A 16,648-nucleotide genomic window follows, 5' to 3' on the forward strand; every position below is an offset into this window, starting at 1 on the left:
AACAATCATGCCTGGGTTAAATTAAGAGTAGTGTTAATTAAAATGTTACTCTAGACACTTAGAAATAGTATCTGAATGACCCAAAAGAATTAATGAAAAGGTAACTAAATAGACTCTAAAAGAAGTTAACTAGTGTGATTACATTTGAGTTCTATTCTAAAAATATACAACACTCATATCTTCCAATTCATGAGAAAATAAAGAATATTATCTTCTATATCTGTATCAATAAATATTTCAGGTTTAAGATTTCTTTTAACAGGAAAAGAAAATATTATTCCGTATAATTAAGAAACTATAATAAGACTTTATATCCTAGCTTTTTATTTTTTTCCAGAGTGGAGAGACAATCATATTTGTTAAAAAACCTACTGATTCACAAAGGATTTCCACAATATAAAATAGGCATTCATTATCTCAGAAATGAAAATAAATCAAACACTTAGGAACTTGTCCTTCTAAGACCTGAGGATATACTTGGTTGATTAACTTCTTACCAATGAACTAATTGATAGAAAGACTCTGGAGAGAATGGAACCAATGTATTTCAAATCATGTAGAAAACTGAAAAACACTGTTGGCCCTCAACACACTGGCAGAAATAATTAAAAAAAAAAATGAATCACACGTGCAACCTTACCTGAGTAATGGATGGAATATGACAGTTATGTTTCGGGCTCCAGGTTTGCAGACAAATTTTGTTCCTCCACCTTCAATTAAGTTGTCATCAGGTCCTCCTTTATAAAAGATTTAAAAAAAAATTTACCTAACTGTGACTTATAAAACAAAATCATAGAGGTTGGTGTATACTAATAGTGAGTAGCACTCTCTAAAAAATAGATAATAAAATGATGTTTATTAAATAATCATTTTTAATCAGTTATGTCTCATAAGCTACCACATATGGTAAGGTTCTAAGACTATATTTATTTTACTGGTGAGTCATTTCAGCAACAGGTAGGTTAAATATTCTGACCAAACCATATGCCAAGCAAAGCAAAAGCACTATTGGAAAAAAATATAACATTTGCAAATGATGGGTGTATGTGTTTCAGAATTTAAAGTGATGTACAATTATGGTCACCAAGATATCAGTAAATTAGTTAGCCAATAACCTACATGTAACTTTTAGGCAAACTGGATTATGGGATCATAGATTTGAAGGCCATGAGGTCCAGACTTCTCATTTTACATATAAAAAAACTTGAGGCACAAGGAAGTGAAATAATTTTATCAAGATCTCACACATAGTAAGCATCTGAAGTTAATTTAAGCCAAAGTTTCCTTCCTCAGAATAGAGAATTCCCTTCAACCACTAAACCATTGGAGCAGTCACAATAGAGCTAAAGCAAGGAATTAGGAATTAAAAGAACATAAATCCGGAACTGGCTTTCCTATTAACTAGCAAAGTGAATTGAACACATCATTTACACAAGTCTCTAAATTTCTTTGGGAATCCTTACAAAATAAAGGTGAGCCTGATGCTCCTGAAAATTCATTCCAATTCTCAGATATAATTCCAACTAACATAATGCTATTAATTCAAGAATTTGACCCTACTTCTTAAAATAAGGGCATCAAAGGAATGCCAATCTGTACCTTAATTATCATTAGTTCACTTTAAATTTTGAAACATAAACATACACTCATCATGTGCATCATTTGCATCATTGCAATATATTTTTTCCAATAGTGCCAGACACAATTTTTAAAGATATGCTTAAAAAATAAAAATAAATTATACTTATCAATGACAGAGGAGACACACTGAAACTAATATGTATTTGTATATAATTTCAAGACTCATAAGTCAATGCAAAAAATATAAGATTGATCAAAAAACTGTCTCCAACACTAAATTAAGCTCTATATAGTTCTAAATATCATGAATGGTTAAAAAATATATGCCATATGAGAGAGCATCCTTATACGACAGGTATCTATCTCCAACAAGACAATTAAATATAAAATTATATGTCAAAAAACTTGTAACATTTGACAATTTTCTAATGTTAAAACTATTTTTGCTTCCAAATTTTCTAAAATAGCTCATTTTAAATCTCAGGCCAGAATTTGGAAACTTTTAAATCCAAACCATTCTGTGTCCAAACTATTTTGGAATATGGACAGATATTTACCATAGTATTTCTATCAACTAATTAGAGCACTGTTTAGGTTGTTTTTTGTTTTTGTTTTTTGCTTTGTTTCTTAGTTTTTGGCTAAGAGACTAGAATATGTATATTCTGTATACATATAGAATGTGTATAAATGTATAAATAGAAAACAGAATAAAATATAAACTCTGAACTACTTTTCTTATTTAAAAACAACAATAAAACCCACACTAAGGGGAACATATAGAATAAATGCAAAAAGAAAAAAAAGGTCATAGGACCTTAAAAAAAAAAAAAAAAAAACAATAAACATGTCTATTTTCCTAGTCAATCAATCATGTTGCCCTTCCTTTCTATTCCCATTCTTCACTGCCAATCCTAAGAAACACAACCATTTTTTGTTTCATCAGACTCAATAACCCATACAACTTTGAAAGAATGCTAGCTTATTTTGAATTACTAAATAGTAATATATAAAAGGAAGAAATCTATTCCAAAATAAGCATAAGTCATTCTTTATCAACATAATATAACCCTGCCAAATTAATATATTAGTTTAATACAAAAATTTTCTTTGGAGATTGAATGTAAACCAACACATGCTATATTCATTTTTTCTTTTTTTGCTGTTTTTTTTTCTCTTGTGGTTTTTCCCTTCTGTTTTGATTTTTCTCTCCCAACATGATTCAAAAAGATATGTGTATTAAAAAATTAATGCACATATATAACTAGGAAAAAAACAAAAAAAATTTCTGTAGGACAGTTTTGTTCAATAAATGAGTCCAGCCACACCTCAAAAATGGCAAATTAGTCTCCTAATGAGCTCCTGAACAATCCCATAAATTCTCCTTTGTTTTTTTTTTCCCTAAAAATACACTGCTTCTACCCACCTTCCATTCATTCCCTACCTGACCAACTCTCTCAGATCACCTGTCTAATCATTGAAAGACTACTCTTCCTTCAAGAAGTTTAAATTTTAGCAAGTGCTCATGGGTAAATCAAGTTAATATAATAAAAACAATTCTAAGAAATTATTTTAGAGCTAGAGGGAAAAAAAAAACCCAAATTCATCTGGAACAACAAAAGGCCAAGAATTTCAAGAGAATTAATGAAAAAAAATGCAAAGGAAGATTTGCTAGCTGTACCAGACTTAAAACTATATTATAGAGCAATAGTCATCAAAGCCATTTGGTACTTGCTAAGTAGTGGTTTAGTATTCAATTCAATAAGTTAGATTCACAAGACACAATAAGCAACAATTATATTAACTAGTGTCTGATAAACCTAAAGATTCCAAGTTTTGGAATAACAACTCACTATTTGACAAAAATTGCTAGAAAAACTGGGAAATAGAATGGCAGAAACTAGGCACTGACCACACCCAACACCTTATACCAAGAGAAGGTCAAAATGGGTTCATGATTTATTCATAAAGGCTGATACTAAAAGTAAATTAGGAGAAAAGGGTTATTAGTCTACCTTTCAGATCTGTGAAGAAGGGTGAATTTATGGCCAAAGAAGAACTAGAGAACATTATGTAATACAAAATGGATAATTTTGATTATAATAAATTTAAAAAGTTTTTGTATAAACAAACCAATGCAGCCAACAATAGAAAGAAAACAGAAAACTGGGGCACCAATATATTATTAGTGAAATTGTGAAATGATCCAATCATTCTGGAGGGCAATTTAGAACTATGTTCAAAGTGCAACTAAATTGTGCATACCCTTTAATCCAGCAGTGTGTCTCTACTGGGCCTGTATCCAAAGGAAATCATAAAAAAGGGGAAAGGACCCATATGTGCAAAAATGTTTGTGGCAGTCCTTTTTGTAGTAGCAAGGAACAGGAAACTGAGTATATGCCCTTCATTTGGAGAAATGATTGAATAAGTTATAATATATAAATATAATGGAATATTACTGTTCTATCAGAAATGATGAGCAGGCTGATTTTTAAAAGCCTGATGCTGAATGAAGTGAATGGAACCATGAGAACATGCTACATAGAAACAACAAGATTATATCATGATCAACTGGGATGGATTTAGTTTTTTCAACAACAAGGTGATTCAAGACAGAGGCATCTGCATCCAGATAAAGAAATATGAAGACCAAATGTGGTTCAAAGCATAGTATTTCATTTTTTTTTGTTGTTATTTACTTGTTTTTTCCTTTCTCGTTTTTTCTCCTTTTCAATCTGTTTAGAAGAATTGCACATGTTTAGCCTATACTGTTTTTTTTTTTTGCTGATTAAGGGAGGAGGTAGGGGCAGAAGGAGAAAAATTACAAGGTTTTGCAAAAGTTAATGTTGAAAACTCTTTGCATGTATTTGTTTTTTTAATTAACTGTTTTATTTTTCTGGTTATACATGTATATTGCCTTTTTAAATACACATTTCTTTATGAATCGTGTTGGGAGAGAAAAATCAGAACAAAACGGAAAAACCAGGAGAGAAAAAAAAAAACAGGAAAAAAAAGTGGACATAGCATGTGTTGATTTACATTCACTCTCCATAGTTCTCTTTGTCTGCAGATGGAGTTTTCTATCCAAAGTTTATTGGGATTGCCTTGGATCAAAGAACCACTGAGAAGAACCAAGCTTTTCATTGTTGATTGTAAATTTTGAAGTGGGTTTTCCTGGAGGTCTTGGAGCAGCCTTCTTTTCAGCAGATTAATCACCACAAGAATAGCCAGGAGTTAGAATCCAAAAATCTTTTATTGTCTCCTTTACCTGGTGCTCAGCTATCTTTCTCATGGCCTTCAGAGGGGAATTGGTTTTGGTGGAGAAAATGCAGGTGTGGTGTGAGATGAAGTGAGTCCGAGTCCAAGGGCTTGTGCTTCAGCCTCCAGCCACCACAAAGAGAGATGATGGAATGAATCTGTTTCTGCCTCCAGTCCTCTTATCTTCTCTGCCCTGACTCTCGCTGAGACTCCCAGTTTATATGCTTTATACTGCTTCTAAACCAATCATTATCTTACTAGGAAACTATTATTTGTCGTAAGATTAAATCAATCTTAACTATTTAGCACCAGGCTAAACTAGATAATCATTATCTCATCAGTTCCAATGAATTAGCATCTTGTAAGACTCCTTGTTTCAGAGTTCTGTCCCATAACAGTTGATCATCACAAAATCTTACTGTTACTGTATCATTGTTGGAAAGAGTCATATCCATTAGAATTGATCTTCATATAAATTTGTTATTACTATGAATAATGATCTTCTGGTTCTGCTCATTTAGCACCAGCTACTTTTATAAGGAATATGGCAATAAAAGAAAGAAGAAAAATAGTTTAATAACTTGATAATGGTATCAGGAATAGGTCTTTTTAAGATATGACTTGAGAATGTTTATAGTGTGAGGAAAAGGATCCAAAAGAAAGGATAGAAGAAATAAGCCACTGAAGAGAAAGGAAGTGAGATTATAGAAAAGACTGAGGTGACAGGCCTTTGAGTATGAATAGATGTTTTGGATTTAACAAAGAGGAAAGCCTTTTATTCTGATACTAAAAGAAGAAAAGAGCAGAAGGCATTAATAAGAGTAAGGAATAGAGAGTTCACAACAATTTCAATATTCTAGGTAAAACAGATGAAGTCAGTTGCTTAGAAAAGGGAATAAAAGCCTTCAGAAGACTGGAACAGCTACTATGGTGTAATCAAGAGCCAAAAGTAATTAAAGGATTGCCAAGAAGTTGTCATAGGACAGGTGAGATTAGAATAATTTAAGTTCATAATGAATCTTGTGCCAAAGATCAAAATTTTGTGATTTCCTCCACAAATATTTGACAGTTCAAAAACAGAAACAATGGACTGAAGTGAAGGACTGCAAGGTGGAAATAAAGGCATATTGAATGAAGTAGCTGAAGGAATAGGATTCACTAGGAAAGAAATCAAAGCCAGAACAATGAAAGCATAATGAGGAATGAGAAAAAGGAAGGAAGGAGAAAAAAAGTAAGGAATTGGGAAGAAGAAGAGAATCTTATAGGATTTTAAAATTTCAAGTGTTGGCCAGTGCTGTTATGACCACCCACTTGGGTAAGTGAACTAGATATTGCAGAAATATGTGATGACTGCATATTTAAAATCAGTCGGAGTCAGGAATTCAGGTTAAGGGAAAAATCTTCAATCTTTATTCTCAGTAGAGATGAAGAAGGATTGCAACAGCAAAGCGAGCAGCTGTGTCAAGACGCTAGCCAGCAGTCTATCTTTCCGCTTCCCTTTCCACTCCCCTGCCTCCACTCACCAAAAATGTCATTTCCTATACAACACATCAGGACTTGTACAAAGAGTGGACGGGGGCCATTCTTTCTCCAAGCTTATATATTAATAGAGTGTGGTCCAATTACTATTTAGCCTCACGTGCTTGGGACCTCAGTGCATCAACTTAAGCCTCAGCCCATTACATCTCCTGCTTTCTTTTGTTTTAGAACACAAGTGGTCATACCATCCCTGACTCCTCAGGGAGGTCAGAGCCCCTAAGGGGAAGTGATCACACCCTCCCTGACTTCTCAGGAAAGGAGGTGAAAGCACCAAAAAGGAGGTGATCACAACCCTCCTGACTTCTCAGGAAGGCAGATGAAAAGCACCAAAGGGAAGTGGGGGTTGCTAGCGGATTTCTGGGCTGAAGGGTCTTATTATGCACAAACCTATCAGCATGGGATGTATTACACAAGCACATAGCAATAACCCAGAGGCTATTAGTGATGACTCTCCCCACAACTAGTGCAGGCTTGATGTGGTGTAACAAACATGAATTGTACACACAAGTAACGGTATAACAAACAATATAAATCAACATTGTGTTGTAAAAGATTGCCAGAAGTCCTAGAAGGAGAGTATGTAAACAGCAGTCATATATACGCCTTCTTCAGCAGCTAAGAGATAGTCCAAAACCAATGTATTGTCCATTGCTTCACATGTCAGGGAATCCAATGATCCCCCCAAGTTTTTAAAAGTCCTGCAAAAGTCTTTTTATGTGTTAGGGAATCCAATAATTCCAGCAGATTTTGAAGTCCTGTAAGAGTCTTATCATTTTTCAGAAAATCCAATGATTCCTGAGGGCTTTCAAGTCTTATGTCTCAGAGAATCCAATGATTCCTGAGAGTTTTCAAGTCTTACGTCTCAAAGAATCCAATGATTCCTGAGGGTTTTCAAGCCCTATAACAATCTTATACCTCAGAGAATCCAATGAGAAATAGATGAAGGTTGAGAATAGAGGGGTTCAAAAATTGCAATGATAGGGTGACAGAAGGATTATCAATATATATACTGAAGTCTCTGAGGATGATATAAGCAGAATGGAAGGCATGAAAGACTATTAACTATATGCTAGAATCATGGAGAAATATAGAATATATAATAGGTCAGTAAACAACAAATTATATATATATATATATATATATATATATATCAGGAAAGATGGTGTAATTCAAAGGCATAAAAATTCAATATTTAGACTAAAAACACAAGCTTGCCTCTCTTCTTGAACTTTCACTAATCCAGTACCTGTAGGTTTCTGTCATGGACATTCTCAAGTACCATACAATTCAATCTCAAAAAGTGCAGAGAGAAAAAAATAGATTCTTCCTGTCCCTTATTTATTATGTTTATAGCTTAATCTTCTCTGTCAGAATACCTAGGTGATGGGCAACTCTGATGATAAACACCAAAGAAAATTTTGAATGATAAGATAGTTGAAAAATTGACAATAGTGTGATGTGTGAAATACATATAGCAGAAAGATGGGTGGAAACTGCATCCAATTATAGTATTTGTTTCAAAAAATGAGAACATGACAGGATGACTCAAGGGACTCAGAAGTGAAATCAAGGCTTACTAGGTACTTCTAAGATCAATATGAGCTACTTAGGAAAGGCATACTATATAAAGAAGAGGTCCTTTAGTTCTTTGCATTACTCTGTATTTTCTTATATTTCTAAGGGTAAATGACAATAAATTTTTTGAAAGAATCAATTTTCTGACATCTATAAAATTAAAATCAATCATTATTCAAAAGAGACAATGATGCTGGTGATACTAAGCACAGGCATAATACAGTTAGTTTTGATTCATTTTATGAGAGCTCACTGTTAAATTTTCAGGGTAGCATATACACTTCAGAAAGGGGCAAATCATCCAAATTAGAGATTGATGTATTATTATGTTGATTTTCTGGACTTAAGAAAGTGATGGAGAACATGCCAATAATTCAGATAAAACTCAAACTTGTGTTGTGCATATATTTTTTCTCAGAGCTGGTTGTTAAAAATTAGAAATATGCTACTGCTATTAAGTCTGTCTCTTACCTTGATTAATATGTATTTGACAAATATATGCTATGAGTAGTTTGTTGTGGTAGTAGATCTGAATCTGATTTCATCAGAATACAGATCAGCAATTTTTTTGCACTTTGGTCTTGAAGAGTTATATAGAACATCGGGAAATCAATTGACTTGCCCAGGGTTACAAGTACAGTATATAATAGAACTGAACAGGAATTATACACAGGTCTTCTTGATGCTGGGCAGGATTTCTGTCCACTATCCCACACTTCTTATCTGAGATAAAATGTGTCCATATATTGTAAGTCTTTTTAAGTCATTAATAAGTAGAAAGTCAATTAACTACAAGTACCAGAAAATCTTTGAGATAAATATTATTGACAAATATGTAAAGAGAAAAAAAGAGAAAAATTTTTAGTGAGATGGATGTACAAGATGTTGATTAGTTAACATTAGGGGAATGAGGGTTATGTTAGTAATTATATATTGTCCTCAAATTCATTAGCCTGAGAAATGTTCAAGACATATTACAGTAATATTTGACATTTTCTTCAATTTCCTGCTTTGCAACATTGTGTTTTATACAAATATGCAAGATGTTTATAAAAATATTAAATTTAAAATAATTTGATAACTATTCAGACCAACTAAAAGTTTTCCTAAAAATAGGCTTTATAAAGTTTACTCCCGAAATAATCTAAAAATAATTAAATTCATATATATATATATATAACTGAATTTACATTTGAGAAAGAAGTCTAAAGAGGAGAAACAGGTCATCAAATGGTTCTCATCCAATTCTTATTAACAAAAGACTCTGCAATTTCCAATAGACTGAGTCACTAACTGACTTATGAAGGAAGTAATTGAAGCATGAATAACTGAAGCATGAACTAAGAAATGCAGGTTCAAATTAAGAAAAAGGATGCTATTCTTGTTACATGAAGTCACCTAGCACTAATGATTATCATCTCTGTCTCCCACTAACTTTACAGCAATGAATAAAACACATCATCTTATCTGTTTGGCAACATTATGTGAGTGTAGAGCTTACACTTATAAAAGAAATGGAAACAAGAGTTTACTCTCAAAGTTTTAATTACTTCTAATCACTAATTACTTAGGGAGGTGTTAAAAATGTGAAAGCAAAAGGCAAAGTATAGGATTTAGTGGTGATGGACTTCTAGTGAGTTAATGAAGGTAGTATCTTAGAAGAATATAGAAAATATACACACAGTATTCTGAACAAAGAATACACTAACTCATTAACTGGTAATAACTCTAGGGAAGAACTTTGGAGAAACAATTTTGGCATACAAAGAAATGGTTGGACTTGTGAGGCAGTAATATCTGGATGTAGATGTAGATGTAGATCATGATGCTGAGTCACTATGAGACTTTGGGCAAGATTATCTTCCCATTATCTCTGAGCCTTAGCTTCCTCTTCTATAAAAAGAATAATAATGACTAGAATATCAACTCACTCCCCATTCCATAAAAATCTTGTAAGGTTTTAATGAGTTGGTTTATGCAAAATGCTTTGCAAACCTGAAAGCACTATGTACTTTGTCAGCTGTTAATATTAATATATAAAATAATATAATAATATATTAATATTAATTACTATGTATGCTTTTAGCCCAATGTTCCACTTACTAGACTATCAAGTAGCTGGGAATAGTGAAAAGAGTGCTGTGTTGAAAGTCAGGATACCTAGAGTTACATTCTGGCTCTACTGATAACTGGGGGTATAATCCTAAGACTTATTATAGTGATTTCCCCTTGCCTACTAAGTAAGGGAGAAGAACTATGGTGAACTTGACCGTTCTTTCATTCCAATGTCTTGTTTCTAAAGGGCATTTTCAAACCTCAGGCATTTAAATTTCAGAACTCCATGATACACACTGAATATATTCCACTTTATCCATTCAGAAAACACCGAAAAAGAGTCATATATGATTGATACTGGTATATATTATTGGCAGAAGACACTCTTCCAAAGGGTGACTTCCACCACATTTGAGAAGCAAATGCATCTTGCAAACTTTCATATTTTCGTGAAATCACAATTTTGCTATTACAAGAAGACAACAAAAATAGATATTAAATATAATCTGTAATGTTGCTCACAAATTTGAGAATTATAAAGTTAATGTAGCCAAATGTTTCTGATAACCATATACTATATGATGGTTCAAAAAGATGGCTATAATTTACATTAAAAAAATCAATACAGCTCCCAATTTATAAATAAACTGTGTCTTTTAAAACTGGTTTTTTTTGGAAGTCAGGAAGTATTTCTTCCTTGTAATCAATAATATAAGTGGTTCTTGGAGTCTAAGCCCAGAATACAAAAAAATGTCTATTTGACTCCTAATGTAGCTGATCTTTAGATCAGTTAATACTAATACTAAACACTATATATATATATTCCCTCTTCCTCCAAGACTCAATCTTTAACCTTGCTCAGCATTTCCCCCTTCTTAGATTTTCACTGCCTTTCCTTCATGAATCCTATCAAGGATAGAGCAAAAACAGGATTGGTCTCAGTAATTAATTATTTCTGTGATCTCAACATTTCTCTTGACCAGAGTTTCCTTATGTAATTGTAAAACATGGATTAGAGAAGGTCTAAATTCCTTTTTTAGTTATTCTTATAGTACATTTGCAGAGGCATTTATCCTAAAGTTCTTCCTCTAGTTAAAGGGAGGGGAAGGAAAAAGGAATACTAAGTCAAGATCAAAGCATTGGTCCCACCTTTCCTCCCCAATGCCTCCCAAGCAGTTCCTTTTCAGGGATTTTACTGGAACACCATACTCAGTTCAATTTCTGGAATAATGCTGCCTGTCAACCACTTGGATATTTTATTAATTACCTATCATTCTAGTTCCAAGGATTTCTGACCCATAGGTGATTAAGGTAACAAGGGATCTTACTATTAACTTGAAATGGAGCTGAGTGACTTGATTAACAGTTACTACCCTTATATATATTTCTATACTTATGTCAATTTTCTTTTAAAAAGGCCAGGAGCACTAAAATTTCAGGATGTTGGTATTAGAAGCACCTTTGGGAGAGGGCAACTAAAGAAAACATTCAAAGAAGAAATGATGATGGCATTCTTTTATAAAAGAGACAAGGAAAGATTTAATATAATTGAATTGTTAAATACTTGATTGTAAAGTAGTGTTTATTTTTAGTTTTTGGTGTGCAGTTTTTGTTTAGTTGGGACAGAATATAATCTTATTTATTCTTTTTTGTTTTTCAGCTGTTTGCTTCTTTTATTTTTCTAAATGATAACTTTTATTTATGTTTAAACAAAACATTTGAATAGCTTCCCATTATTTACTTTTCCACTGAATGGATGCAATAACAAAGAAAAATCTCTGCAAGATTATACAAACAAAATGACTGCATCTGATAGCAAGGACAACAGTCTACTATACAAGTACTCCATCCTTCTATCAAGAATAGGAAAGTACATTCCCCACTCTTTTGAGGGTGATGAAGACTAGTCACTTGTCGATATCTTCTTCTTAGAAACAAAAGAATAGAGAGAGAAAAAAAAGCAAAATCAGACATGAAATTAATTATTCCTAGGAACTAAAGGAAAGCTAGGAATAGGAACTAGATTTCACTGGCAAATGGAACTTGCAGATGAAGGCTTTCCTTCTACAAAAGAAGACAGACACCTTCTCTCAACCTATTGTTTTAGAGATTTGCCTAGAGTCCAAAGTGTTAAATGGCTTACCCAAGGTCATAGAACCAGCATGTTTCAGAGACAAAACACAAAACCAGATCTTCCTAGCTAAAAACAAGTTAACTATCCTTCTGCTTCATAGCTTCTCTTAGGACAGTCATTTCAATTGTGAGCTTCAGTGTACTAATTTGTGAAAAAAAAAAAGGCTAAACTGGATGATGGTTAAAACCTTAGATCTTAAATCCTAAAAACAATCAACAAAATATGTTCACCTGATATTTTCGTTTAGTAGAAAACAAATATGGGTACATCAGTATCCTGAATTTCCATACAAATATGCCTGTATATGTAAAAATTGGAGAACATGCTATTTTGGACATGTTTCATAATGTGTGTAATATGTCTAAAAAACTGTTTGGTTCTGCACACATATATTGTATCTAGGATATACTGTAACCTATTTAACATGTAAAGGACTGCTTGCCATCTGGGGGAGGGGATAGAGGGAGGGAGGGGAAAAATCTGAACAGACGTGAGTGCAAGGGATAATGCTGTAAAAAATTAGCCTGGCATGGGTTCTGTCAATACAAAGTTATTAAAAAAAAGTAATATGTCTAAAATATCATGCTCTGTTAATTAAATGTATGGTTCTACTTTTTTTATATGTATATATTCATATGAAATATATCTAAAATGGCTTGCTCTATGAAGAGTAAAATAGGAGATATGACTAAATTACCAAAGGAATCACAATCATTGGATACACATTTGGAAAATGGTTGATCAATAAAGCAAAAAGGAACTTTAACTGATAATCTTTATGGAATGTTCCTAGCTTAGTGACATTATCCTGTAATTCACTTTATTTTAATACTATATAAGGAAAGTGCATTGATTCCTTCCTTTCCTTTCATTCTTTATAGATTCCTTTGACCTAATTATCTCAAACCTATTAAGTACCTTTTAGTAACCAGTAAAGTGATACTAAAGATTCAGAGGCTTCGATGTGAATTGACTGGGGCCCCTATCATACATCTGCATGCACTAAAGTTGACCCTACCCATCATAGTCCTTGCTAAGAGCCAATAAATCCCTATGAAATTATCACAGCTTCAAAAATTATTCAGAAGCTAAGGGATATGTGTACAGTGCTCATCACTAAAGAATATTTATAAATATATTACACTATAGCAAATGGAAGAAATCACACTTGCTTAGTGAAGCTCCAATTCTGTATAGCTAGATAATTTAGAAGTGACTCAGGTTGCCAGAGAAGCAATCACAGGAGAAGATGATAGCTCATCAGCTGAATAACATACCAGAGTTATATACTTTGACTCTCTCTCTCTGTGTCCACAGATGTCTATAAAGACACACACACATATATATACACATATATATATGTGTGTGTGTGTGTGTGTGTCTTTATAGGTATATGCATATAGACAGTTACATGTATGTGTATATATACATATATTATATGTATATGTTTGTATCTATGAAACCAATCTAAAAACATTCTATCCCCATTATCCAAATCCTATCCCCATTTGTATTCTATTTCAGGTAGCATCTAGTTCTATTTCTTTTCCAATTTTAAAACTGTTCTTCATACTTAAGCCAACTTAATTCCACCGACATAGATACAGTGAATAGAATAAGGGGCATTTACAGTAGTAATAATTGGCTCCATCAATATTATTTTTGCTTCACTATAATTATTGGTTATAAGGGAGGTATGTTTTTGTGTGGGAGAGAGAAAGAAAAGTGATAATCATGCTAAAAATACATCCCCTCTCCCCAAGAAAAGGACATTAATGAATTAATGAGACTTTTTTTTTTTTTAATGAACAGAACAAAACAGAAGGAAGTTCAGAAGGAGATTAAGACAAGGAAGACAGTTCTAGAACTAATGTGTTGAATTTATTATATATTTTATATTTTATACTTTATATATTAGTTATATACTTTAAAAAAGTTGTATGTAAGAGTCATAGTTTCACAATCTTTTCTTTCTTTGAATGTTCATGTTTGTTGGTGTTCGTGAAGCTCATAATAGCAAAAAGTGATTTTAAAAAAAAATTGGCCATATACACTGATACATTGTTGGTGGAATTGTGAATATATCCAGCCATTCTGGAGAGCAATTTGGAACTATGCTCAAAAAGTTATCAAACTGTGCATACCCTTTGATCCAGCAGTGTTACTACTGGGCTTATATCCCAAAGAGATCATAAAGAAGGGAAAGGGACCTGTATGTGCACGAATGTTTGTGGCAGCCCTGTTTGTAATGACCAGAAACTGGAAGCTGAGTAGATGTCCATCAATTGGAGAATGGCTGAATAAAATGTGGTACTGGATATTACGGAATATTATTGCTCTGTAAGAAATGACCAGCAAGAGGATTTCAGAAAGGAGTGGAAGACTTACATGAACTAAGTGAAATGAGCAGGACCAGGAGATCATTATATACTTCAACAACAATATTATATGATGATCAATTCTGATGGATGTGGCCCTCTTTAACAATGAGATGAACCAAATCAGTTCCAATAGAGCAGCAATGAACTGAACCAGCTACACCCAGCAAGAGAACTCTGGGAAATGAGTATGAACCACTACATAGAATTCCCAATCCCTCTATTTTTGTCCGCCTGCGTTTTTGATTTCCTTCACAGGCTAATTGTACACTATTTCAAAGTCCGACTCTTTTTATACAGCAAAATAACTGTTTGGACATGTATACATATATTGTATTTAACTTATAACAACATATTTAACATGTATTGATCAACCTGCCATCTGGGGGAAGGGTTGGAGGAAAAGGAGGGAAAAAGTTGGAACAAAAGGATTTGCACTGCCAATGCTGAAAAATTACCTATGCATATATCTTGTAAATAAAAAGCTTAATAAAAAAATTGGCCACATCAAGGCCATATTCCAATATAGTTAATCCTGTAAGAGTAATGTGGACCATTCAGCTTGTACTATCAGATTTAACAGATGAGGGCAGCAGCAGCATATCAAGTATGTAGAATTGAAAAACTATTGGAATTTTTTTTTTCCTTGCACTATATAAGAAATGTCAGGGCTGGCTCATTTTTCATGTTGAAAATAGCCAATGAGCTTTCTCTCTTCACTCTCGTTTCAAATGAGGAGGTTTTACTGTTCCTAGTTCTAGTTAAAATAAAGGAAGAGCTATATGAAGAAAGACAAGATGCAGTGAAATTCTCCAATCAGATCTGCCTACACCTCAGTGCTGACCTAACATTTATGTTTGGCTAGTAATGGGTGTCTCCTGATGATAACTTGCCAGTTGAGTGGTAGATTTATGATGTGGATAAGCATCAAGCAGGAAACAGATTGAGACCATCAATCTTATTTCGCCTGTGAAATGGTCTACATTGGAGCCCAAGGTACCAGAAAAGATTAGTACATAAATATACTAGATCACAGAAGAAAGATGTAATTGGTAAAAGTTAGCTTTGTCTTTTACGTATCCTGGGGCATGTTTAAATATAAATACTCTGTATATTGGAAGAGACTCATTTTTAAGAACTGGGGAGAAAACAAAAGTGAAATAGAAAATTCAAAACAAGAGAAAAATGAATACAAACAATAGGTTAAATAGAATACTATTCAAACAAACTGAACAGCAAAATAGTGTTTGCAAAACATGGTAGCATTTACCTTCCTGATAAAAGTAATCATCTTTGGCCTCCCTAAAAGAAACAGCATTATTTCATGCTTCATTGGAAGCATACTGAGGCACAGTTGGTTTTAAATTTCTTTACCATCAAACCCAAAGTCACTGTTAAGTTGTAATTAGCAATAGTAAATGTCCTAGTCATTTCAAGCAAGGGCATATTTTCTCTGTCCACAAAAAACCAAAATGGATCTTCTCATCAGTTATGAGACATGGCATTATTATCACTCAGAATTGCTTCTAGCAATTACCACTACATGAATGGGTATTTTCCTACTCAGTAACAACCTGGGCTAATAATTATACTCCAAACAATCCAAATAATAATAAAAATTTGAGGAAAGATTTTAAAATGCCAACTATATTACATTGTATATAAAGATGATAAGAAATGATTCCTGCCCTCAAGAAGCTTGTACTGTATTGGAGAAAGGCTAAAAATAAAAATAATTAGATCTCTACTAAGAGAATAAGATAGGTACATAATAAAAAGACAGTGTACAAAATGTAAAGAGAAAGGTTCATTCTTAATAGAGAAGGCTTTGCAGAAGTGACATTTGAGTTTCATCTTTAAAAATTTGTAGTAATTAAATAAGTGCTGATGAACAGAAGGGACATATTAGCAGTCTTATGTGAAGGGGGTATAGGGAGAAGATTTCAGCAAAGACAGGAAAGTGACGGAACTCCTTTGGCGCCTTTCCCTTGTCATGTCCCTAGTTCATATGACCTCCTTCAGAGGTAATGAGGTCTCCTAATTGGTCTGTTTTCATTCTTTTCTCCCATCTAATCTGTCATGGTAGCTGCCAGATTCTTCACTTCTACACCTCTAAGACATTTCGTGGGTA

General features: G+C 33.2%; 1 protein-coding gene across 3 annotated transcripts in view; it reads right to left on the reverse strand.

Annotated features, from left to right (window-relative positions):
- EXOC4 (exocyst complex component 4) overlaps positions 1-16,648 on the reverse strand; it is a 931,688-nt gene that overhangs the window by 499,118 nt on the left and 415,922 nt on the right. For all 3 annotated transcript variants that reach the window (XM_052001552.1, XM_052001551.1, XM_052001550.1), the window contains exon 10: positions 641-737. In XM_052001552.1, coding sequence (XP_051857512.1) covers positions 641-737 — 97 coding nt within the window. The remainder of the gene's footprint in view (positions 1-640; positions 738-16,648) is intronic.

Source organism: Antechinus flavipes, chromosome 5 (assembly GCF_016432865.1).
Source record: "Antechinus flavipes isolate AdamAnt ecotype Samford, QLD, Australia chromosome 5, AdamAnt_v2, whole genome shotgun sequence".
Lineage (NCBI taxonomy): Eukaryota > Metazoa > Chordata > Mammalia > Dasyuromorphia > Dasyuridae > Antechinus > Antechinus flavipes.